The following is a 27,453-nucleotide window of genomic DNA, read 5'->3' as shown; positions in this document are numbered from 1 at the left end:
GCTAGTGGACCAAACTTTTCCGCTACACAGGGGGAAGAAGTGCTGGTCATGGCTCTGGAGATGCTCCTGATACATTAAAATACCCCTCTGCAGCTTTGGTGGGGCTGTATTTGGCATATCCAGTGACATATCCATAGCTTTTAATGGGCAAGTGTATACCGAAGCATATACAATTGGCTAGGATGTACTTTGATCCTGCAACCCCCCACTGTGCATGTTTAGCCAATTCCTCCTACCAAAGTGAATGGAGACAGCCCTGTGGATGCAATGCAAACTATCTGAAGTGGCCAACAGGACACCCCTTCTGGAGAAAGCTGCGTCCCCACCTCTGGGACCCACTTCTATAAAGGCATTCATGGCATATGGTAATTCAATAAAACATAGTATTCCCATCCACAAGATATTTGCAGACAGAGCTTGCCAAAACTGTTAACTTCAATATAAACAGCATGCTTAATATTCTCGTTCACTCTGACTTTTGTCACTGAGGGATCTATGCAGGGCAATGAAATGCTTACCGACACAGGACTGGCCCGAGGCAACGGTTCTACACCCGCCACCGTCAACTTGGTTGGAAATGCTTGGCGGATCAGAGGCGGTACCGTACAATACCAACATAAACTGCGTCAAGGTTCCTAAGAAAAATTAAAACCTGGTATTACATTTTATAATAAATTACAGCAGGTATGTCATGGTCCTCGGAAACATGACAAAGCATACATTCATTTATTAATATGGAACAAAAACTTATCAATCAATATCCATTACAGAACCAGTTCTCCTTTTTCATGGCCTTTAATTATCTCGAATGTGTCTGACATACAAGCAGTGACCTAAAAAAATCCAGAATATATCCTACAGTAGGTAACTAAATACAGAGAATACTGCACCTCTCCTTTGCAGTATCGGGTTATCCGTGTGAAACAAGGATTTCTACCTGTGACTTGTCATAATACGATAAAAAAAATATCTTTGCTGACGCAAGTTTCATTATTAGCGTTAAAGGTCGCAGGATACTTTCCACCCTATTGTGATCAGTAAACACAAGCTCTAAGTTCAGACTAACCGGTTGTAAAAAAAAATAATTATAATAACAACATTTACAAAGCAGAAGATAAGAGATATTATATTTCAGCGCTTTTCAGGTCAAGAATAGAGCTGCAGACAATGAGAATCTTGTTCTCAATAAACTAAAAACATAACTGAACAATGCCTTACTACGCGGCAGATTAGCTATATCTGTTTCTAGGAAAGCTGGGTGATCACTAAGGCTGGGTCCACATCATGTTTTTGGCTTCCATTTAATAAATAATATATATATATGTGGCAGCACACCACTAAATGCACTAAGAATGGGTGAACAGGTGGATGTGTGAACAGGGTCAAATACGCGACGCCCATACTTACTATTAAGTGGAGTAGAAGCTCTTAGCGCATATAATTGATCAAAAATATGTCGGGCCCCTCTACCAAACGTCAAGGTGGCTTCTCATCAGATGGAACCTACTCTAGCACAGAGTGTCCAGCTCCATTGTAACTGATTAAAAGCACCAGGCAGGTGGGCGGAAGTGCCAAGTTCCACATAAGATGCCTACTCCTCTACTATATATACATAATCAAAAAAAGGAACAGCACCTCCAGAGATAATCGATTTAAAAGCAGGTGCAAGCTAACATAGCAACTATGTAGAAAAACAAGTATGGTAGTCATGTATTTGACCCTGTTCACCCATTCTTAGTGCATTAAGCGGTGTGCTGCTACTTTTTAGTTTTTCTACATAGTTGCTATGGTAGCTTGCACCTGCTTTAAATCAATTATCTCTGGAGGTGCTGTTCCTTTTTATGTATTAAACAGATGCCTGGCATCCATCACCATAGAGTTCCATTGTATAAGAGAAAAAAAAAAAAACACATTACTGTATACGTTTATTTTTTGTATTTTTACTGGACTCTGTATGGATGCAGTATGCAAAAGTGTAATGTACTGCGCTTTTGTATCTTTTTTCTCCAAACTTATATGTTTTTGCCTCATGTTTAAAGGGTTGTACACTACTGTTTTCTGGCCAAAAAAACCCCCACTGTATTTGTCAACTAGAGATAACCGAATTTCATATTTTGAAATTCGTTCACTGGTAAAAAGGTGAATTGCGTTATGGATTCCGTTACCACAGACCATAACGCAATTCTATGATGGAATGTCTTTAGAGGCATTCTGTTATTCATTCCGTCATTATAGAAGTCTATGGGCTGCAAAACGGATCCGTCCCGTTTCCGTTATGCAGGAGAGAACTCTAAAGGCATTCAGTTATGCATTCCGTCATAGAATTGAGTTATGGTCCGTGGTAACAGAATCCATAACGCAATGCACCGTTTAGGCTACTTTCACACTAGCGGCACGGACCTCCGGCAGGCTGTTCCGTCAGGTTAACAGCCTGTCGGATCCGTCCTGCCGCTAGTGACCGTGTGCCTCTGGACTGCCGCTCCGTCCCCATTGACTATAATGGGGGCGGAAAGGGAGACCCAGCGAGGCACAGCAGCCCACGGCAAGAGGCTGCTAGAATAAATGTCAGACATGTCATAGTTTTTGGCTACTTTCACACTAGCGTTTGGGTGTCCGCTTGTGAGCTCCGTTTGAAGGCTCTCACAAGCGGCCCCAAACGGATCCGTCCAGTCCTAATGCATTCTGAGTGGAGGCGGATCCGCTCAGAATGCATCAGTCTGGCAGCGTTTGTCCTCCGCTCCGCTCAGCAGACGGACACCTGAACGCCGCTTGCAGCGTTCGGGTGTCCGCCTGGCCGTGCGGAGGCAAACGGATCCGTCCAGACTTACAATGTAAGTCAATGGGGACGGATCCGTTTGAAGTTGACACAGTATGGCTCAATTTTCAAACGGATCCGTCCCCCATTGACTTTCACTGTAAAGTCAAAACGGATCCGTTTGCATTATCATGAAAAAAAATAAAAAAAATTTTTTTATTTTATTTATTTATTTATTTTTTGTTCATGGTAATGCAAACGGATCCGTTCTGAACGGATCTAAGCGTTTGCATTATAGGAGCGGATCCGTCTGTGCAGATACCAGACGGACCCGCTCTGAACGCAAGTGTGAAAGTAGCCTTATTCCGGCAGCCTCTTGCAGTGCCTTGCGGAAATCCGCCTCTGCTCCCATTATAGTCAATGGGGACGGAGCGGCAGTCCAGGGGCACACAGTCACTAGTGGCAGGACGGATCCTGCAGGCAGGCTGTTCACCCGATGGAACAGCCTGCCGGAGGTCTGTGCCACTAGTGTGTAAGTAGCCTTACCAGTAAACGAAGCGTGAACGAAGCGTGAACGAATTTCATAACCTGAAATTCGCTCATCTCTAATGTTAACATATACAATGGGACTCTATAGTGACGGATGCGACTATATGACCTTCTGAAGCATCCGTTTGATATATCCATTTTTCATATACCTTAAACATAGGACAAAAACTTGATGTAAACCCAGCCTTAAAAGGAGTTGTGCAGCCAGTATATATTGATGACCTATCCTCATTGATAGGTCATCAATATCTGATCGTTTGGAGGGGTGGGGGTGAGGGGGGGGGGGGAAAAGACTCCTGGCAACCATCAATCAGCTGTTTGAAGAATAGGCGGCGCTCGTACGAGCAGTACTTCCTCTGAGATGACGTGCAGTGTAATCTTGAAGAGGTGCAGTGTAATTACAGGTGCTTGTTCCATTCATACCACTTGCGCAAGTGTAATCATGGAGAGGGTGCCCGGAACTGTTCAAACAGCCAAGGACAGGTCATCAATGTGTTCTGGCTGATGCGTTTACTGCTCTCAGACAGGCAGAAGTTGTCTTCCAGCTTTCCAGGCTCCTGAACAGTTAATCTGCCTAATTATACGGCAACATATCACTGTGTATGGTTAACTGGACTTCCTATTGCAAAGTCTGCGCCAGATGGGTTGAGTAACAGCCACTGTGGGAAGCTGTAAAGGAGCCAATAATTGTCACAGGTATAAATTAAAAATGGCTGAGCAGAATTTATAATCTATAGAGAGCAAGGACTATTTCGGGATTTTTCACTTGGGGAGGCAAATGACTGGTAGTTGCATTTTATACCAAAATGACAGCGATGACAAATCAATCAAGCTGAAGGAAAGCAAGTAAAAGACAATTGGCACAAATACTATTTTGCCAGTGTCTAGACAAGTCCAGTGATGGCTGGTAATTATTGTGGGCAGCCTGATTGGCAGCTCCAGACTCCAGCAGGACAGCGAGGAGTCAGACAGTAAGCTAGGCTATATTTCACAAGGAGCGGGATGACAGCTCACGGCACACTGGCAGGTTTGTGTTCTGCTGGGTATACAGGCAGAACCACAGCCCCTGTCACTAACAATCCTCTTATTCAGGTGTAGGCTGGCGTCTGATGAGCAGACAGGACTCTGCATGTGAATATTAAGCAGCTAGCTGGAGCCCTGTACTGGGTGACCCATCTGTGTCTGCGCGATAACTCGCAGATCCTTCGCCTCACGTTCTCGCTTCCCACATTTGGTTCCACGTGCTGAGTTGCATAATGTAACAAGTCAAATAGAGTGCTTTCAAATCCATCACACAGCTGACGAAATGTAGTAAATAACCAATTTTTTCTTATCTTGCCCACGCACCATGAATACATAAACACTGCACACAGAGCGAGACAGACGGGCCCACGTCACCGAGATGCAGCACTGAGCGCTGATAAGGCAAATTAACTGCATTGCCAAATGCCAGGATCAATTATGCTGGAGATATTATGCAGGCAAAAACACTGCGTGTATAAAAACACACTATAGAATACTCAAATATTACCCGACACCTAAAACATTGAGCACATCTTTAGAAGAAAGTAGGAGAACCAACCAATATGGCTGCATGCAATATAGAATAAGCAAATGTACTGTATAGAGAGTCTTAAATCAACCAAGGAGGGGCACGAAGCGCATCAGAAATGAACGGTTCTGGGCTCTCCCTTACTGAGGCTCGTATTCTTCAGTATGGGTGGTTAGTAACCTGACTTTATAATCATTTTGCCCTCATTCTATATATACTGACTTCCTAGCGAGTCTGTGATAGATTTGGGGCAGATGAAACCCTCCAATTTTTGTCAGACCCCAATCCTTATTACACCATCAAGCAGACCCACAAACCGTTCCTGACCTTAGATCAGACCCCAGATCAGACATAATTAAATGAAATTACCTCTGCTGCTCCAGGCGGCACGCTCTTCCTGCAGTCTCCTCTCCCATTGTAACCTGACAATGCACAAGGTCAGGGAGTGGCGAGTGCTTCCATTATGAAACCATTCATTAGCACTCGGTTTATAAGATGCACTGACATCCCTCCACACACACACACACACACACACACACACACACTTTTGGGGGATAAAAGTGCATCTTATTAAGTGAAAAATATGGTATATTATGCCATCAAAGCCAGTAGCAGTTTATATAAAATTTTGGAACAACATGTAGAAATAAATAAAAGACATTAGGATACAGACGTCTGTAACAGTAATAGTATAAGGACCCTGCCCCTAGAAGCTTAAAATCTATAGAAAAACAGGCAGTAGATACAAGAGGTCAGGGAAACCGGTCAAGTGCCCTGTACATGTCAGGCGGAGGTGGTGTTGGAATGTGACACAAAGGGGCAGGTCAGCACCACGGCCCGCTATTGGCTGCACCCTCTCTGTTGATGGATGTTGATTTCTGCCAGCGGAGGAAATATGAAGACTGAGTGGAGTGATCCGGGAGGAAACCAGTGTTAGGGACCAGGTAAGTAAATATGGCAGGTACAGGCACTGTAGTGGTTATTCACTCTTTGATCACCCCTTTAAGTGGAGGGAGAGTTTCCAGAGAAGCAGGGAGGAGGCGCTAAGGTGCACCAAGTGGCAGGGCCCTTCCTCACTTGTACCTTAATTTGCATATTTTGGGTGAAAAAAAGCTTTTTTTCTAAAGCAGCAACTGATCAGGGGAAAAAAGTATGGGGGTGATTTATCAAACTGGTGTGAAGTAGAACTGGCTTAGTTGTCCATAGCAACCAGATTCCACCTTTCATTTTCCAAAAGAGGCTGTAAAAAAATGAAAGGTGGAATCTGATTGGTTGCTATGGGCAACTAAGCCAGTTCTGCTTTACACCAGTTTGATAAATCCCCCCCCCCCTATGTTTTTAATCAGCAGGTCCAGCCCTACCAAGCTTAATAGCAGGTTTAATAGGTTGATCCTGCTCTCAAACGCCCTATAAATACAACCCTGCAAATCTATTCCTTTTAAGCCATTGTCCTCCTCATTCGCCATTTTTAGAATTCATCACTAATGCTGTATTTATATAGGGATACAGACTGAACCTGGATAAACGCATTTTAGCTGAAAATCCTCTTTGAATAAAGGTTATGTAGAAACATCTGTAGGTGACATCTGGAAAGATTCATGTTTGACCCATCATCCTCAATGCTTTCATATTTCTAGAAATCTATCAGCAGTACAAGATCTACAGCCTACAAAATTTCATTCTATGCAAATTGCTAAAGCTGACAGTATCTCTAGTACGTGCATGTAATCACCGCTGTGAAGCGCCGACAACCTGCCACGTACATACCAAAAGGATGTCATTTTTCCTAACATTTGCATTATGTTTTTAAGCAGGGGCCACTGCCCTGGAATAGCCAAGGAATTGAACCATTAATATTAAGGGTTTTCACGTTCAGAAAAGACATTCAAGGAAATCTGCTCCATATGCGTGGGAAATGATTCATCCCTGTCTGATAAAACAAAGAGGTTGAAATGCAGTAACCTTTTATAAGAGAATACAAGCTGAAACGACTTGATATATAAGGCATGCAAGATCACATGTACGGGGCTGTGAAAACACCTCTCGTGGTCTCATTCTGTTCTCTCCTACATTCCTTAGTGGATGTCAGTAGGAACCCTCGTCTGTCCTCTGAATAGGTCATCAGTATCTGATCGGTGTGGGTCCGACATCAGAGACGCCCGCAGATCAGCTGTTTCAGAAGGTACCAGCACTCACGGTAGCGCCGCAGCCTTCACGGTGCTTTCCCTAGGCCATATGACGTCACGTTCATTGGTCTTATGGCCTAGGAGAAGCTCAGCCTTATTGAAGTGAATAGGGTTGAGCTGAGTGTTGAGGAAGGGTTGAGACGCATGCATATATATCCATACATGCATGCAAACACGTGCATGCATGTATTGTATATATATGCACGCATTGACTGCCATATCATAAGAGGTGTGCAAATGTGCCCAGCATCTGCGCACATCTGCCCTTGGGGGCCCACTGTGGCCCCTGTGGGAAATAGCTGTGCCCCCTTAGTATGTATATATCTCTCTCTATCTGTGCCCCCTTAATATATATAGCTGTGCCCCCTTAGTATATATATCTGTGCCTTATAATATATATATATATATATACACACATCCCCCATACACCTGAAACCAGGTGCATCGGTGTGAATGTGCCCCAAGCATTCACACTGATGCAATCTGGTTGATTGCATCAGAATGACCGGACAAAGGTCCGGTCATCCTGATGACTACAAAGAACTCAGATTCAACAGAATCTGAGTCCTTTGTTGTAATTATCTCCAGTGCTGCTGGAGAAAATTATGCATGATAGAAGGAAGGGAGAAACCTCCCCTCCTATTATGCGCATTCTGGCAGTGCGATTACCCGGAATGCAAAATGCTACAGGCGGAAGATCAAAGGCTTCTCCCGCCTGTTAGCATATAGCGCGGCCCCGATGTGTGCGTTCGGGGACGCGCGGGCTGGCGCAGTGACGTCATCTCACTGCGCCGGCCCACGTGTCTCTGATGGGTGGCCCACGTGTCACCGTGTGGGCGGTGCGGCAGTGCGGGCCGCCGGACATAAATATCCAGAGGCCCCTGCACTGGAAAAAAAGAGCCGTGCCGCCCCCACAAGAAGACCCCTGGACGAACGAGCAACAACGCTGAGTATCCCCCCTTACTTCCCCCACCACCAATTTAACCCTGACACCCCTGATCCCCTACCACTATCCCACCAATGATTTCCCCCTGATTAACCCTTACCTACCCTGTCCCACCAACGATACCCATACCCCCTATAACCCCTTGCCCATTACCACTCACCCTCACTACCATCCCTCTCCCCGATCCTAACCCCCACTATCCATCCCTATTCCATCATACTCTTGCAAGGTATTAACCCTTGCATTGCCTGCAGGAGCATCCCTGCTCCCCCATTCCCCCAGACTGTAATTCTGTCTGTGGCCTGCAGTCACCCCTGTTGTGCCAACGTTAACCCTCGTTGTTCCCTTAGGGATAGGATTAGTAACAGGTGGGGTGGGCTGCTAATATATGTGTGTGTACTGTATTAGATAGCTTTGTGGGTGGAACTTGGGATTGTGTGCTGTATCGTTTGTGCTGTGCGTACGTTGTGTGCTGTAGTTAATAAATACTGTTTGTTATTTGTACCTACTGTGTAACGTGTTGTTATTAGCGGTAGCTAGCTCAGTAAGGGCTCTTTCACACTTGCGTTCTTGTCTTCCGGCATAGAGTTCCGTCGTCGGGGCTCTATGCCGGAAGAATCCTGATCAGGATTATCCTAATGCATTCTGAATGGAGAGAAATCCGTTCAGGATGCATCAGGATGTCTTCAGTTCCGGAACGGAACGTTTTTTGGCCGGAGAAAATACCGCAGCATGCTGCGCTTTTTGCTCCGGCCAAAAATCCGGAACACTTGCCGCAAGGCCGGATCCGGAATTAATGCCCATTGAAAGGCATTGATCCGGATCCGGCCTTAAGCTAAACGTCGTTTCGGCGCATTGCCGGAGCCGACATTTAGCTTTTTCAGAGTGGTTACCATGGCTGCCGGGACGCTAAAGTCCTGGCAGCCATGGTAAAGTGTAGCGGGGAGCGGGGGAGCAGCATACTTACCGTCCGTGCGGCTCCCCGGGCGCTCCAGAGTGACGTCAGGGCGCCCCAAGCGCATGGATCATGTGATCGCATGGATCACGTCATCCATGCGCATGGGGCGCTCTGACGTCACTCTGGAGCGCCCGGGGAGCCGCACGGACGGTAAGTATGCTGCTCCCCCGCTCCCCACTACTACTATGGCAACCAGGACTTTAATAGCGTCCTGGGTGCCATAGTAACGCTGAACGCATTTGGAAGACGGTTCCGTCTTCAAATGCTTTCAGTACACTTGCGTTTTTCCGGATCCGGCGTGTAATTCCGGCAAGTGGAGTACACGCCGGATCCGGACAACGCAAGTGTGAAAGAGGCCTTAGGCGCTTGCAGCTAGTTTAGTGATTAGCATAAGGCAAAGTATAGTGAAAGCATTGTTATTAATATAAAGGTATAAATAGGTGGAGTCATCGGTAGACTGCTCCTATTTATGAATATTAATTATTGATATCTGCATAAATATTGGCGATTAATATTCCCCTTTTACACTGAGATACTAAGCACAGCCTCTATCAAATGGACGGAACAGTGCTTGGTGAACAGAGAGAAGGCCAGTGAATTCTCAAACAGCTGATTTGGTGGGGGATCCGGGTGTCGGACCCCTACCGATCAGATACGGATGACCTATCCTGAGCATAGGTCATCTTTTTAAAAGTGTTTTTCTGAGATTTTTGATCAGTGCTCAGATAAAACAGCAGCAAGTGGTTGCACAGAAAACAGATCTCTCCCACAACCACAACCCATTCATTGAGCAAAGTAACCTCACTGAAGTAATCAAATAATTGCCCTTGAATGAGTAATCTAAGGCTACTTTCACACTAGCGTTCTGAGCGGATCCGTCTGATGTTTCATCAGACGGATCCGCTCCGATAATGCAGACGTTCGCATCCGTTCAGAACGGATGAGTCTGCATTAAAACTTACAAAATTTTCTAAGTGTGAAAGTTGTCTGAGCGGATCCGTTCAGACTTTACATTGAAAGTCAATGGGGAACGGATCCGCTTGAAGATTGAGCCATATTGTGTCATCTTCAAGCGGATCCGTCCCCATTGACTTACATTGTAAGTGTGGACGGATCCGCTCGCCTCCGCACGGCCAGGCGGACACCCGAACGCTGTGTCCGCTCACTGAGCGGAGCGGAGGCTGAACGCTGGCAGGCGGATGCATTCTCAGTGGATCCGCCTCCACTGAGAATGCATTGGGGCCAGACGGATGCGTTCGGGGCCGCTCGTGAGCCCCTTCAAACGGTGCGCACGAGCGGACACCCGAACGCTAGTGTGAAAGTAGCCTTAATTGTGTACTCCTGGCAAGGTGTCAATGATAAATCATTAGGGGCCTATAATCTCTGTCAATTTTATTTGGGAATTAGACTTATTAAAACCAACATGTAAGATATTGCAATTAAGGTAGAGCAGCACTAATAAAATCTAAAGTTGCTCCATAGCTGTTCCAAGACACATTACAAACCACTCACATTTTTCAAAACAGAAAAATGTTTTCTGAAATCCAAAAAACAAACATTTAGAATAAGAAAGGGGCTTTCCAAGATCAGAAACAAAAAATAACAAAAAGACCCATTGCTCATCTTATAAATCCAGTGCCGTTCCAGCGCGGATCTCCGTTTACTTTGCTGCAGTGATGATGTACCGTCTACTGACATGACTACTGCAGCAAATCACTAGCCTCAGTGGTCTTGTGCTGTACAACAGTGAGACAAGAGAAGTAGTGCTGGAGTGGCAGTAGATTTATGAGGTTTTGTTATTTTATGGGATTCACCCACTTTAGAAAACTTTTTTTTTCTGATCTCAGACCCCTTTAATCTATCTTTTTATAATAGAAAACTTACCATAGTTATTGTTTCCACTTGCGTTTTCAATCTCTAGAACCCACTCTCCTGCAGGGTCCTCATCCCAAGAATGTGTGGTCATAAAAGCCCAGTCATTAAAGCCATCGCCAGAATAATCGTGAGGCCTGTAGTAATAAGACACATCAAGAAAAAAAAAAAAATAGAAACATATGTCCTGTAAGAACAGCCATGATACTAAAAGCCTCCAATGATAAGAAACAGCCTAAGTCCTCGGGAGGGATAAGGTTCGTAAAGGAAAAGCCGTACCACCACATTTTCTTATTATAGCATATAACACCAAGTATTCTACATCTCACCACAAGATCTGCGGAGGACTTCATCTACCCAAGCAGTTAATGATCTTAGCTAGATGTCATTCTGAAGATCAACCTACCACATTTCTTAGATGGAGAGCTAGAAAGATAGCCAAACTGAGCTTCAGAATGATGTATCACATCAAAACTGGGAAAATCTATAACCTGCACCTCTCTGGTCTGAGGCCCGGAGGCCTTGTTCTGCCACTTATGTCAAAATCACATGGTTACTGGTTAAACCATTTCATGTCCTACAGCTTTAATGCAGGCTTTATATAATTTTTCAACGCACATACTTCTGTTTTCCACCAGGGGAAACAAGAGACTGTCAGATGATAGCCCCGTGAAACATTTTGCTTCGGCATTGTGGTTACCTAGGTGCCAGCAGACTGGAGCGGGTGCCCATAGGACTTGTCAGATAAATGGCGAGGTCTCCTCTGCGATTGTAGGACAATGTTAGCCTGGCTTGAACATGCTCCAAGGTGCTGATGTAATTGGACATCCCGTTGCAGGGTTCCACTTTTCGCCTGACCTCCAATCGCTTCCCTATGTCCCTAGGGATGGAAACAGCGTTTAGTTATGCCAATTAGCGATCATGTTGGCGAAACGGAAAAGAATGCACATTATTTGGGTCACTTGACATCACAGTCACTAATTAAATGGTGGAAATAAACAATAGATCTTGAAACAATTGCAATACAGCTTTGGTAGACAAAATAACACATGAGGAAAAAAATCCTATGGATGTAGCTACAATTACATGTCAGAGGTTCATCTCTTCTGGATAGCAATCCATCTCTACACAAAGAGATGCCGATGCCAGTACCGGGCACACACTTAGAATGAAGAGACAGCGGAACATAATACCTGCCAAAGAACCAGGTGTTCCTAACACATCCCACTGTTCATTGTTTTCTATAATATACAACATGTGCCCTTTACAATCTTGTGAACAGTACGGAACTATAGGCAATATACCATTCAGAAGGAAATATGCAAAGATGCCAGGTTTCGGGGCACCAAGGTAATGTTCCTGCGGCCCTAGGGGGCAAATATATCTGTTGTGGATATCTCCAGGAACAGATGGGCGAAATAAAACAAAAAACGCTAAAAGGTTATTGGAATCAGTCAACTTAACCCCAACCACAAGCAGAGCAGGAGATAGGACGGCAGCTGTTTCCCCCTGCAGGGCTTCATTTATGCTCAGTTGCACAGAAGACTCATTGAGCCCCTGGCTTTGACCCAGTGAGGTGTGAATAGTTTGTGTGTCTAAATCCCCCAAAGAGCCAAATCCAGGTAATACGCAGTCTGTTCCCAGGACTGACTGAGCATTTATATCTTCGTGAGCAATACCGGCAGGAGCTGTATCCATTTACATGTGTTCTTCACTGAAACTACAAAATGATATATTCTCCTTTCTGGGAAATGCCAAAGAATGAAAGTCTTGTTCACTTGATGAACTCATTGCAGCACAGAATAGGTACATCGGAACTTCATCACTTAAAAAGGTCAGATCTTCCCGGTATTACCACCTAAACCTGCTGTTCTAAGGCTTGTATGAGACAATAGTGACAAATTAGATTTCATGCATTGCTTTTGAGATCTAAAGTCCAGTACCAGACTTCAAGGATACATTTTTCTAATTCTGATCACTTCAACACCTCTAGAGAGAATATGATTTAGTAGTACTAATGGCAATAGCCTGCCTTTAATTCCATTCTACACTTCAGCCAGTACTTGACAGCAACAGTACAGCTTGCTGACCGTTTATTTTAAGAGCTGTCTTGCAGTCTACTCTTAATTGGCGCAACAATCAGAGAGCAGGGCTCAATACTTGCAATCAGATGGCCAGCGGTGCCCCCTCCATCCTGCTCCCCATACACTGGTTCTATCAGTGGCTGCAGTAATTAAGGTATAGTCTGCAGCGCAGCATGCGGAAAATGACTCAAACACTATCCCAAGGAGATTACACCAACTCTGTAAAACAGGGGCAAGTGTACATGAACAAGACTATTTTGCAATATGGATCACCGTTGTATAGGCCCACAGCAAATGTGATGAGACGGAGGTGCAGAAGACTGTAGCTTCCAAACGGCTGCGGTTGCAGGCACACTTCCGCGGCTCACAATACACTCTAGTTTTACTCACTAGATAATGTATCGTTTGACACACATCATAAATGATTAAAGCTATAGTTAAAAGCTCAGTATTGTGCAGCAGGTTTAAAATTAGCATTACAGACATCCCAACCTGCAAAAACTCATTTCAGGGAGGTTTTCTTTTTTTTTTCTTTAACAAACTTTTTATTACATTTACCAAACATATGCAGTATCTGCACACTTTGCTCTATGGTGTGGAGGACTGGGCTCATTACCCTGCCCCAAATTATCATATTTCTGTATATGATTAAAGGGATTCTGTCACCACCTATAAGCCCTGTGAGCTAAACATCTGCTCATGTCCAGGGCAGCATTCTGATTTCTAAGGTGGTCTTATAAAAGCTATTTGTGGCTTTATTCTGCGGAAAAAAACGGTTTTACTAACCTGTCAATCATTGAATTAAGGTGCCCAAGCAGGGGAGGTCTATGGATGCATGGTGCCCAGCCGCACGCATCGCCGTTCTACTCCTCGGTGCCGCCTCTCCCTCCCTCTCCTCCCGCTTTGAGATCCCGCGCGTGCGCACAGGCTCAGCCTGATGCGCCATTGCGGACTGCTGGCATCGGCTTCTTCTTGCACTGTGCGCACGCGCCGAGAAGAGGACACTGCTACAGGTTGTCGGAAAGATTTACTGTGAGTAAACTAGAGATGGGAAGTTCGGATCTTTTACATGAATCGGTTCATTCGCTGAGCTGGCAAGAAGCAAGGGAATCGAATCTTAGGTTGTGCAATGCGCATGCGCTGATGGCGGAAGCTTGGATTCACTTGCTGACTCGCTGAGTTGGCTCTTGGTCTGAGTCAGGAAGTTCATTCTATAAAACCCTGTGTGTAATTATCTACCCCACTGTAGGAAAAAACAAGCATCCAGGAAGGGGGGGGGGTGAATTTAACACTGGGGTAAATAATATAATTAAAATGGAGGGTTAAATGTGTAAATATATTAAAAAAAAATACATCTCTCTCAATAGTCATATAGCTACTGAATGAGACAGAAGAAGGGATGCCTTTAACATATATCTCCTTGAGAAGCCAATTTGACCCTAAAGGGTTAATTCAACCTGTAATGTAAACTCTCTGTCCTGTCACTTCTCTTATCTCTCTGCTCTGCTATCAGTGAACCTTTCCATTGTTTCACATGCGGGTGTCAGGGAGCCGCGATAGCGGGAGAGGTTCATGAACCTCCGGGAGACTTGAGATCCCTGGCATTAAAGCATATCAACAATTTTAAAGAGACAAGGGCTTTGGGAGGGGGCCGTCTTAGAACTACATTAAAGGATTTTTCAGTTAAAAAAGTCAAAAGTAATTGCATAAAATAATAGAGACAGTGTATTAAGGGCTCATTCAGACGAGCGATGTTTATATCCGTATGCTGTCTGAGTGTAGAACAGACAGCACTCGGGCTGAACACTAACACACTATTGTCAATGGGCCAAGCGATTTTCCGCATGGACCACAGCTCCGTGCAGAAAGAATCGCAGCATGCACCGTTCAGACTTTGGGCGAAGCTTGCAGGATTCAAGTGACTGTGCAAGAAAAACATTCTGCAGACCATTTAAAAATATGTAACCCACTGGACTCTGTCTACTAGGTTGTAGCAATGACTTTACATTGATAACATGAGAATGCTGCTGCGGTCAAGTCTTGACTATCCGGTGTTGTCACTGCAGCCTAGCGGGGAGCACCCCAGGAACTATCTATAGGGGATTTAAGAGGTAATTATTTTATAAATCAACATCCCTTCCCCCCCAGATTTTATTTTATTTTTTTAAAGGGGACTGGTGACTAAGAGGAAAATACAGAATCCAACTTTCATTTTTTAAATTTTTTATTTAACCATTTAAGTCAGTGTTGCCCAACCAGGGTTCCATCTTGAACATGCTTATATTACCAGAAAAAAAAGCTTAGAATTTTACAGAAAGCAGTAGTAGATATAGGGGTTCCCCAGGGATTCACCAGTGATAACATGAGGATTACTGATAAAATTATTTTTAGATATGTCTAACTGCAAAGTGTTCTTCTGATTCATCCACAGCATTCGAACAAGCATTACCCTGTACACTCATTTCAGATCTGTAACATTGCCATTATAGCCAACCATCCCTTCTGTGTGTCCAGATGGCTCAAACGAAAGAGGATTGAAATCTGCATTACTCACTTAGATTCTGTGAGAATGTTAATAACACATTTTCTCTGGGGTCCCACGGTGGTCCAGTTCTTAGCCAGAGCAACCATGGCGCCAGCATCCAGTAGACCATAGCCGTAAGAATGGCTGACTATAATATACAAAAGAAAAACAAGCAGCGTTGGTGAAAAGTGCACAACACAGCATGTCAGACCAAACACATTGTAACTAGTACAGTGTCCTCTGGTTAATAGCTTCATGCTGCAAAGAGCAGAGAAATCTATATTATTTCAGTGCACACTTTGTAGTGGCTTTTGTCGGCCATATAAAGTACAGCATTACTCACTTCTGGGTGGTAGGAGGACACTTATTATTATATTTTTTAAACAGACACTGCAAAAATAGACTGAGCATCAGTACACAATTAGTAATTCAATGGTAAAATCATGGCCCTGGAGTTTGAAGGGCTGCTCGCAGCCAACACTGACTCATTAGGATGTATAACCAGTAAGGTGTGGGTTCTGTAGCGCTTAAAGGGATTGTGCAAGAATGGGATGGGTTTTCCTCCCCACTTGGCTAGACCTGCAAAGGAAAGCTGACTTACCTGCTTCATTGGCGATGGCTCCCCGCTCCTTCTCCTCCCGGCCTACTATGCTCCGCGTGGTTCCCTAGCCGAAAATATCCAGTTTGAAGCTTCCTGCAGCCAATCACTGCCCATGGTGGTGACCAGATCCCCTTGGGTCATGTCACCATTTGCGTTTTCAGCAAGGGAGCCCAGCAGAGCATTGCAGACCAGGAGGAGGAGGAGAAGAAGTAGGGAGTCAGCGCCAGTAGGCAGGCAAGTAAGCTTACAAGTCTGGCCTAGTGGGTACAAAAATCCCCCCCGATTCTTGCACAACCACTTTTAGGTTCTGTGTAATTTCTGAATCAATAAATTAAAACAAAAATAAGCTGAAGTAGGAGCTATAATACACGGCCGGCATGATTAAACCAGGTTCTGTTGTGTCTGCATTTTACGTTCCTTTACATTCCAGATGTTAAACCCAGTCCGACTGCAGTTCTACAGGAAAAAAGCTTCAGCACCATAAATCAAGGTGTTCTACTGGAATACAGACCACGAGGCCTAGTACGGTACAACGTGACAGTGGGGCCTTCCTGTATTACCTTTCCGACCAACTCCATTTGTGATCCAGTCATTCGTGTTGAGATGCGCTGGATTTGAGGTCCGCACCACTAGATGTTGCATATCTCTCCATGTGAGATTATTACTATGAATAGATGAAAAAACTATCATTAGGGAAGCCAACAGTGATGTGTGAACATCATCGTTTAGAAATGCAGACATGTCTAGGATACGGCCAATGTGGATTTTCCCGTGTGAATACCCGCAACGATGCGCAGCGGCAGCAGCAAAATATCCACACACTTTGTAAAATCTCTGCAGTGTAACGTGAACTGAAGACCACCAAAACGGAGGGCAAAAAGCCCTGCAAAAAGGCAATAAATTGTATGCATTAGATATGGATTCTTGGTGTGGAAACGTAGCAAGATCCACTGCGGTAAATTCCACTGGGAAAAATCTGCTCCCGCTCACCTTAGCAACTTCTATTCAACTCCATATATTTTTTAAGTGATAGTAATTGTTATGTTGTCATAGAAACAGTTGTGTTCTGTGTAATAAGCTGCTCTTCATCTAACAGAATGATAACGGTCAAGGCTAATGACAGACATTGAAATATCTAACCTCTCATTCTCATGACTCAAATACATTAATAAAATTCATTTTAAAAGCAGAACTGAAAAGAAAGTAATGCAGTTATTCATTACCCTATAAAGCAGGTATCGGCACCCTCCGGCACTCCAGCTGTTGTGAAACTACAATTCCCAGCATGCTCCATTCATTTCTATTTGAGTTCTTAGAAGAGAAGAGCAAGTAAGCATGCTGGGAGTTGTAGTTTCACAACAGCTGGAGTGCCGGAGGTTGCCTACCCATGGTATAAAGAAAAGTGAAATCAGCAACCACAAATTAACACTCATCAAGCAATGCTACTATAAAGGAGACCTCGACAACAAGCAGGAAGATAATGTGTGGGGGTATTGACTAAATGTAAGAACTACAAGCAGGTTTGCCAACCAGAATTATTTTTTCTGGACAACGTATCCCAAAATTGGGGACAGCCAACTTTTTTTTTCAGGAAAATTGGAAAACCATAATGAATGATAAAGATTATAAGTAATACATGTCTGTGGCATAATATACTCATAATATACTGGTAAGAACGCATTACCAGCATCATGATGATGATAAATACCACCAGAATAATCTAGTTAAGGACCACCAGCCTCAAAAAACAATCGCAGGCATTTATCTTTCTTTCACAAAAATGGGGGGGGGGGGTCTCCTACTTTTACAGATCGTCCAGGAATTTCTGGATGGTTGGCAACTCTGACTGCAAGAACGTTACTGCAATAAACTTCATATACGAGGCATAACTCTGTTCATTTGGATGGATGAGACTAAGGCTCCATTCATACGTCCGCAAATGTGGAAAGAATGCGGACCCAATTTTGCGGAACAGGTGCGGACTCATTCATTTTCTATGGGGATGGAATGGATGCGGACAGCACACAGTGTGCTGTCAGCATCCGCATTTGCGGAGCGCGGCCCTGATCTTCAGGTCCGCAGCTCTGCAAAAGATAGAACATGTCCTATCTTTTGGCATTTCTATAGGGGTGCCGGGCGGGTGTGTTGCGGATCCGCAACACACCACGGACGTGTGAATGGAGCCTAAGGAAGTTAGTATGGGCTACCCGCATTTCAAAAGCAGTACAAAATGATGCACATGTTCTTATACAAATCTTGCACATGGAACTGTCAGGTATACAAGAAAAGCCTTTTGATATTTTCTGAGAACTGGAACCTGGCACCCTGTCTGGACTTATGAACAGGGGTCCCCAGTCTCCGAGAACCCCTTTAAATTAAAAGGTGTTTTGCCACCTCAGACAATGGTGGCATATCTCTGGGACCCACACCTACAATGAGAACGGAGTTGGGAAATGAATGGAGGACGCACTATGCATGCGCAGCCGCCCTCCATTCATTTCTACGGGGTCGCCGAAAACAGCTGAATAGGAGCAGGGGCCGCGCGCGATGCGCTCCTATTCACTTCTATGGGAGCAGTGCTTGGTGGTGGACCTCCAGCCACAGCTATCCCCGCTCTGTTCTTATTGTAGGTTCAAGTCCCAGAGGTGGGACCCGCACCTATCATTGTTCTACACAACCATTTGCAATCCTGGGAATGGAATTGATTCCAGACCAAGAATAAAATAACCAAGGACAGAAAGTCCTCCTAGTGACCCTGCTCAATACTGTCAGGCCATTGAAACCGCACACATCAACGATGGGTCTGTAATAAAGTTAAGTACAAACATGGGGGCGTCTTTTCAGCACCTAGAGGGTCGAGCTGGAGCGCGCTGGACGGCAGAAATGGTGAGTGGACGGAGCATCTAGGTGCTGAAAAGACGCCCCCATAGCACCTAGAGGCTCATTTGAATACCAATAAAACTAAGTTTTTTAGGGTAACCGCTGCAGAGAAAGGAATTACAATAGCATGGTTAGGTACAGCAGACACTAGCAGATCGCTAGTGTCTGACAGCTAATTAGGTCAAAATGTGGTGGTAGAAACCCATTAAGGTCCCCAGAGGGGCGTCACTCTTACAGGAAGGAGCCAGGCACGAATCCTGCTAGTGCCCAAGCCAGCCCCCTCTCCACTCTGACATTACTCCCCCGCCACGTGTCCACCCACCCCCTCTTACGTCACATTCAAGCCATAACTCTTCCTCCCTTTTCCCTGCTGTATCACGTTTACATCTTGCGCATGGCAGTGTCGAAAACAGCCTGCCCACTGCCTGTCCCCCTGAGGGCATCAGCCTCCACTCTACAACTGGGTATGGGCCGAGCCCAGTGACACAAGTTACACGCCTTCTCCTTCCATTTCCAGCACAGGGGGAGACATGTCAGAGTGAAGAGGAAGCGGGCTTGGGCTCTGTATGAGGGCAGACATGGGCACTAGAAGGAGGCGTGCCTGGACTCCTTCCTGCAAGAGTGACGCCCCTCTGGGCACCTTACTGGCTCATTTGCATACCAAATAAACTGTTTTTTTTAGAAGACAGAAAACACCTATTGCTGAAACAAAGTGCGATTAGGCTATGGCTTTATTTCAGTAGCGATCATCCTGGTGACCGATTTCCTTTAACGCTACTTTATTACAGACTCATCACTTTCATTTTAATATATGTGACCAAAGGTTTTAATTGCCTGGAGTAGACAGGTGGGTCACTAGTGGCGATTTATGTACTTAGTTAGGCTACTTTCACACTAGCGCTTTGGCTTTACGTTTGGGAGATCCGTTCAGGGCTCTAACAAACTGTCCCAAATGGATCAGTTTTGGCCTAACGCATTCTGAATGGAAAAGGATCCGCTCAGAGTGCATCAGTTTGCCTCAGTTCCTTCTCCATTCCGCTCTGGAGGTGGACCTGCAGCGTTCCAGACGGATCCGTCATGGCTATAGAAGACATAATACAACCGGATCCGTTCACGATGGATGCATTTGGTTGTATTATTGTAACGGAAGCGTTTTTTGCAGATCCATGACGGATCCGCAAAAAACGCTAGTGTGAAAGTAGCCTTATTCATTGTGGGTCTTTTTCTATGTAGCTAAACTTCATATCCTGAACCCACACATGTAACAGATCAGCCAGTTTCATAGGTATAAATCTGCTGACAGATGTCCCTTAAGGCAAAGGTGTTCATTTGTCAGTGTAAAAGGACTACTTGCTTTGATCTATATTGAAAGTCCAATAAAGAAAGCTGTAGCAGTGTAACAATGTGGCACCGACGCTGCGGTCTATACAAAAACGGACCCGCGTCTGTAGTACATACTTTGCTTCCAGAGCTAGAGCAATGATTCCAGCAGCCAGAGGGGCGGACGCAGATGTTCCAGTATGAGTGTCTGTACATTTCTGCCTTAAATCAGTTGTTACCTGAAGGAATAAGAAATCTAAATCAGAAAACATATTTCATGATCACAGCACAATCAACATAGCTGCCAGCCTACTAACAAAATTGCCTGTCTCCAGGCAGTAGGTGCATGTTATTTGCCATCAAGTGTTCTAGCTAAATGCAAGGCTGGCTACACACTATGGGGTTGTCTCTAGGATTTATGAATTTGCTTTTCTCCATTTTGGTATCTACATTGCTACAACTGATGTCGGGCACTGGCATGTCTAGAAATCTACGCCAAAGGCAGCAGTTCAACAACAGCTTCAGATTGTCATGTAACATTTTGTGAACATTGATTGGAGTGGTTTAGGACAGCATTATTATTTTTGCATGAATTTTCATTATTATTTTTTTCTGCAAGGTACAACAGCAGAACCATCAAACCGGACAGAAATGTTAGAATGCCTTTTACAAATCTAAGTAAAACTGACATATTGAAAAGGATTTTGTTTAGAGTTGCTTAATCTGGAGCTACACGCAGAATTTCAATTGCTTTGGCTGCATAGGCATAATGCCAGCTATTTAAAATAGTTATGTGACCACATGTAAATTTATAAAATGTTCCTTTTCTGTCCTAATCCCTGGCAGTCTCAGTAGAAAAAACCCAGTAGCAATTTGCAGACTGAAATGAATTGCAATATGGCCATTTACCTGAAATCATTGCACTTGAATCTCTTAAGGCTAGCGTTCTCATCTAATCACTGATCTAAAGTAACTTCTTTTATTTCTCCAATGTACCCAAAATAAATAAACAAAATATCATATTCTGTTTCTACAGCTCCTATGCAGACTGGTGTGTGGCCATGGTTACAGACAACAATCCAGGCTCCTGCAGTCATTACTTTAGTCTAATTGTCCCCTACTTTTTGCTAACTTCAGGTGCATTTTCACCTACTGGGGAGCAGCAATCATAGGGAAGGAAGCGTTTCTTCCTGACAGTCAGCTGCTCGCTCAGTGAAGGTGAAGCGCTGCATTTACATGCAGCGATCGCCTCCACAGTAGGAGGAGGAGCTATTGCAATCTCTCGTCCTCATACAGCTGCATTGTTTTTGGGCAGCAGATGGCCGTTTAGACAGCACGCTCTGCTTCCCAGAAAAGATCATTTAGGTGCCTGCACGAACAACAGGATCACCCTATGAACGAGCGTTTCGCTTGTTCAGTGGGTGATCGGTGACACCTTTACACCGGCAGATTGTCAGGAATGAGCGTTCGCAGGAAAGCTTGTTCCTGATAATCTGCCCGATTATAGCATTGTGTAAATTCACCTTTACACAGTGCAGATTAGCAAGAAGGGAAGGATTGAAAACAGTATGACTACAGTATCAGACTACAAAGAATGTATCTGCTACCATGTTCACTCCGCATAGGAGCTGTAAAAGAAAATTTTCTAAGTCGCTTAGCTTTTTTCATCATGCACTGGAGCAATAAAGTGGTTTACGAAGGTAAAGACAGTTCTGATCAGACTAAAACAGAACTTTAAGGCAAAAAGTTTAAAATTAAATGGGCAAGAGAAAATGCCCAAACTGTAAAATGCTTAATGGAAGAAATGTAGCATCCCCCACGATGCCAGAACTATGGCGCCAAAAAGTGACCATCTTGTGCAAGCCCGGCTTTGCGCACCAACTTGCAATTTTCAGCCCCACGGTCATCACACACACACCACTTTTGTTAAAAGAGGTGGATTGTGGCCTAAGTGCCCCAACACATTTCTCATTACTTACGCCAGCCTTCTAATGGCTGAAACCTACGTCAGCCCCTAGCTGGTATAGGTTTCAAATGCTGGTGCATGGACCAGATAAGGTGTGCCTCTTAATTTAGATGCATTTTGCACCACCGTTGAAATAGAAGAAAAGGGTATATTACACGCCTGAAACGCACAGGTAGTGCACTTTGTTTTCTGTTTGGATGGTTTTTACCGAATGAAATCATTTTCTGGAAATTGGATGCTGGAATATACCCTTCTTTTATTTCATAGGTCTGGGTCCAGAGACTTTCTGTGCAGCAGGTGACTCAAAATACTGCCCCACTGCACTCATGATCAAGCTCCCGAATGTTCTCAAAACCAGTTATCAACCTCTAACGTGTTAAAAAATTAAACTGACCACCCTTCGCTTTTCCTGAAATGTCATGGAATGGGGCCAGAGAAAACACTGTAATGCTAACAAAGCAATGTAAGCCACAAGGAAAACATAAAAGAACACCCTTGGTACAGAGCAGCCAGAAAATGGATATGGTCCAGCACTATGTATATTGTGGAAGTATGTGCAAAAGGTTTTTTTTATTTTTTATTATAAGAGATGTCGGAATAATAGTTAACTAATCTGCCTGATCATTGTACAAGTTAGTTGTAGAGGTTAGAAAACATGCACCCTATACAGGTACTGGTGCCTAAAAAAAAATATGTAAATTCATCAGCAAAGGAGTCTGTACTTTGTAGATCTAAAAACTAAAATTACAAAAGGACTGGGCCCTTGGCTATAAACCGATCACAAGTCAATAAAGAACAGTGACCCAAGCATACGTAAAGGATGCAAAAGAAGGACAAGAAAAGATGTCACTGCACTGCGAAGCGAGAAATGGCAGAGGATAAATACTCACAATCTGCTTTTCATTCTGGTTGCCGCTGCTGTATGTGGTTGCCAGTGTAGAGGAGCAGGCCTCGCTGTACCACGGCACATTGCCCAGCTGGGTGGTGCTGCTAATGGACAATGTATAGATGCTGTTTGTGTAGCCATCGCAATTGCAGCTGTCGTGTTCTCTCCCACCGTTCCCAGAAGCCCATACGTATATAGAGCCCAAACCATTACGACCCTGCAAGGAAGTAGGCAAACAGTCGTAATACTAGTAAATCATGCCATTCGTTACTGCGCACCTCAAGGACTAAAATCATGGTTAGTTGCGTTGATGTTAGGAAAATTGACATTTCATTTGGCCTCAGGGCAATGAGTGACCCCTTTCTGCAGCTCTTCGGCATGTTCACATGACTGAAGTTTTTTGTTTTTTTGCAATTTATCTCTGATGACGCTCACTAAATAAGGCTACTTTCACACTTGCGGCAGTGTGATCCGGCAAACCGTTCCGTCGTCGGAACTGCCTGCCGGATCCGCCGATCTGGATGTGACAAAGCATTTGTGAGACGCATCCGGATGCGGATCGGTCTCACAAATGCATTGCAAGAATGGATCCGTATCTCCGATTGTCATGCGGACAGACTGATCCGTCTTGTTTCTTATTTCACATTTTTACCGGTCTGCGCATGCGCAGACAGGAAGGACGAATCCGGCATTCCGGTACTTTGAATGCCGGATCCGGCACTAATACATTCCTATGGGGAATTCAGGCAAGTCTTCAGTTTTTTTTTTCGCCAGAGATAAAACCGTAGCATGCTACGGTTTTCTCTTTTGCCTGATCAGTCAAAATGACTGAACTGAAGACATCCTGATGCATCCTGAACGGATTACTCTCCATTCAGAATGCATGGGGATATGCTTGATCAGTTCTTTTCCAGTATAGAGCCCCTGTGACTGAACGCTATGCCGGAAAAGAAAACGCTAGAGTAAAAGTACCCTAAGCCAGAAAAAAAAATTGTTTAAGTTACATTAATACATATATCTATGAACTATAGTGGTCCAACCTTTTTTGCACCAAGGACAAGTTTCATGCAAGATAATTTTCCCAGGGACCGGGTGGGGGGTTCTGGGGCAGGGCTTAGGGGGTGCTGGTCGGCGCTGACTGATTCACGCGCATAACAAAAACACAAGGTGCATATTAAAATATATAACGACTATATAGACTGACTAGGGTCCCTGCTGCACTGTACCGCATTTTTATAAGACGCACCGGCCCATAAGACGCACCTAGGTTTTAGAGGAGAACAATAAGAAAAAAAATAATTTTCCATAACACCTCAGGTCAGACCAGCAATCATACCCCCAATGTTAATCAGACCTTGAATCAGACCCTCAATGCCTCAGATCAAACCCCCAACCGTCAGCCAGCCATCAGCCCTTATGTCAGCCAGCCATCAGCCCTTATGTCAGCCAGCAGCGCAAATGAAATAAAAAACCCACTTACTTCTCCTGCTCCTGGACGTCACCGCTCCTCACCATTGCCGTCGGCTGTGTATCGTGGCCGCGGCGCACAGTGTGAGGTCACAGTGCGCCCTCACGCTGTGCGCAGCCCTGCACAGCAGACAGCCAAGCCGAGGACCAGGAAGCGGTGAGTACAGATCCTTCACCGCTTCCTGGTCCCCCGGTACTAATGAATCGCTTCCATAATGAAAGCGCTTCATTAGTCCCGCGTTAACCCCGATTGCCGCGGTCCGGCAAAATCTTCCAGGGCCCGGTTCTGGGACGCGGCCTGGCGGTTGGGGACCGCTGGACTATAGTATTTATAATAGTTGAGACTTCTAGCTTTGTAAAAACCATTACGAGAAGGGTCAGTAGTCATCTCACTGTCATGATAGATCAGATCTGGAACACTCTCCGATAGAAATTTATTTCAGTACGCACTTAGTTGAAAATAAAGAAATAAAAATAATTTCCTAAAACGTTATCACATACCTGGTTGACACCTCTGAAGAAGGCCTCTTCGGCAAGATGGGCTGGGCCATCTACAGTTTTTCCATCATCTTCTGGTCCCCAACTGGCGCTGTAGATGTGAATGTGGTTGGGGTTTAGCCCTAGTGATCTTGCTTCAACTGCATCTGTTACTTCACCGTCCAGCATCCGAACACCTACCAAACAATTTGGTAATTAGGCAGATTAGCCAAAACCTCCACAAATAAAATTAGGCATGAATTACTATCACATCAGCTTGTGTGAAATCCATTGCCAGCATATGCCAGAGGACAAAAGACCAAAGCCATGTTAAAAGGTACAGTAAGCCCAGAAAGTAAATAAATCATGTACATAAAATTGTAATAAAAAAAAAAAAAAAATCTACCATCAGAAAACAGATTAAAACGGAGAAAATAATAATATGCATGAGTTTGAATTAGTGAACGCAACTTTTTTTCCCTAGATTTCTTACAATTGATATGAAATAGAATAGGGCCAGAAGGAAAGAAGCATATTAATGGCGGGTTTACATGGTCCAATTGTCAGACAGATTATCAGGGATGAACGTTCCAATGAACACTTGCTCATCAGCCTGTCTAAATGGGTTGCAAATCACCCAATGATCAAGTGGAATATCTTGTTCATCATTGAAACAGTCGTTTATGCAGGCAACTAAATAATCGTTTCTGGGTAGCAGATCGTGCGCTCTAAACAGCGATCTGCCTTCCAGAAACAATGCAGCTGTATGAGGATGAGAGATAGCAGTAGCGATCGCTCATTCTCATACTGTGGAGGCGATTGCTACATGTAAATACAGCGATTCACCCCCACTGAAGAAGCAGCCAGTTGTAATTGGCTCTGCCTTGGAGCGTGTAAACCTGCCTAAAATAAATTGCTGAAAGTTTTTGTACAGTTTGTGAGTGTTCCTGGTGGCAGTAATAGCAGCATTCAGAGATCAGATAATGAGAGACGTAAATGCAAGTACATTATTAAGCAAGATCCAATGCCATCACTGTGGTCCAATATTGACTGTCTTATTGTTTGTGCATAAGAGCAAAAAGCAATGAACCACAATGGATGCAGTGTCAAATAGTTTTGCTTCTGGGGGTCAGAAAATAGTTCCCACTCTGAACGAGAGCTTATTGGGTTCCAGTCTGGTGGTCTATACTGTTTTAGCAGTTTGAGTATTTATTAACCCCATAAAGTCACAGAGTGCCATGAGGGTCTGTAAAAACGTATAGAGAAAGCTAACTATAGAGGGATGTGAGCGATCCCTATACAGTGCTGGAGAATATGTTGGTGCTATAATAGAGATGAAGGCTATTCCCCAAAGTACCGTGTAATTGTACACATATGTATAAAAATTGTTAGCAGCTAGTAATTCAGAATCAGTCTTCTTTTAACATTAAATTAGCCATAAATGCATTTACCTCCAATCTTCGCATTATAAGCTATTCCAACACCACATATGCCGTTATTTGCCACAGCAGCTACTTCTCCTGCACAGCGGGTTCCATGCCTACAAAACGAGAAAAAGCATAATTTACCATTTATCATTTGTACTGCCCCAAAGCATAATAGATGCCAAGCTGAAATGGTTAATCCCCTGCAAACCATCACTTTTACGTTTGAGCTTAATCTCCAAAATAAGACAAGGCAAGATATATTATTATAAAAGACACATGAGCTTTACCTCTGCAAATGTCAGCTCCTCCTGCTGATAGCATGGACACAGAATATTATTGTATGTGGCGTTAGGGTACTTTCACACTAGCGTTATTCTTTTCCAGTATTGAAATCCGGTAAAGGGTCTCAATACCGGAAAAAAAAAAAAAAAGCTTCAGTTTTGTCCCAATGCATTCTGAAAGGAAAGCAATCCGTTCAGTATGCATCAGTATGTCTTCCGTTCCGTCCCTTGTACGGTATTAGACCAGAAACAAAATTCCGGAACACTACCGTGCTTAATTTCCATTGAAATGTATTAATGCCAGCTCCGGTACCAAGTGTTCCGGAAATTGCCGCATCGCCGGATCCGGTTTGCGCATGCACAGTTCTTTCTAGCTATGAAAAAATTAAATGCAGGATCCGTTATTCCGGATGATACTGGAAAGACGGATCCAGTACTTCAATGAATAAGTCTAACGGATCCGTATCAGGGAAAAAAAAAATAAAAGATTTCCGTTTGCATATAGATTTCCGGATCCGGCAGGCAGTTCTGGTAGATTCTAACAACGCTAGTGTGAAAGTACTCTTATTTATTTTAGAAGGCTTATGTTCTAATGTAGAGAAGAATACAAGTCCATGTCCCAGGAACTGTTCAAAGCTACCTATAATGTGAGGAGCTTATAGTGACTCCTTCAGTCTATCCCAGCTCCAGAGAGACAGGATGCAAGTTCTTGCCACTATATT

General features: G+C 44.2%; 1 protein-coding gene across 1 annotated transcript in view; it reads right to left on the bottom strand.

Annotated features, from left to right (window-relative positions):
- The window catches only part of FURIN (furin, paired basic amino acid cleaving enzyme), a 205,906-nt gene that overhangs the window by 7,033 nt on the left and 171,420 nt on the right, over positions 1-27,453 (bottom strand). Inside the window, exons 7-15 of the mRNA XM_040414111.1 lie at positions 26,475-26,563; positions 25,048-25,220; positions 23,084-23,296; positions 20,366-20,466; positions 16,588-16,691; positions 15,457-15,574; positions 11,519-11,698; positions 10,831-10,955; positions 519-635 (exon numbers count right to left, since the gene is read on the bottom strand). Of these exons, the coding sequence (XP_040270045.1) occupies positions 519-635; positions 10,831-10,955; positions 11,519-11,698; positions 15,457-15,574; positions 16,588-16,691; positions 20,366-20,466; positions 23,084-23,296; positions 25,048-25,220; positions 26,475-26,563 (1,220 nt within the window). The remainder of the gene's footprint in view (positions 1-518; positions 636-10,830; positions 10,956-11,518; positions 11,699-15,456; positions 15,575-16,587; positions 16,692-20,365; positions 20,467-23,083; positions 23,297-25,047; positions 25,221-26,474; positions 26,564-27,453) is intronic.

The sequence above is a fragment of the Bufo bufo genome, chromosome 1 (assembly GCF_905171765.1).
Source record: "Bufo bufo chromosome 1, aBufBuf1.1, whole genome shotgun sequence".
Taxonomy (NCBI): Eukaryota; Metazoa; Chordata; class Amphibia; order Anura; family Bufonidae; genus Bufo; species Bufo bufo.
The sequence above is the reverse complement of the archived record's forward strand: the minus strand, read 5'-3'. Positions and strand labels throughout refer to the sequence as shown.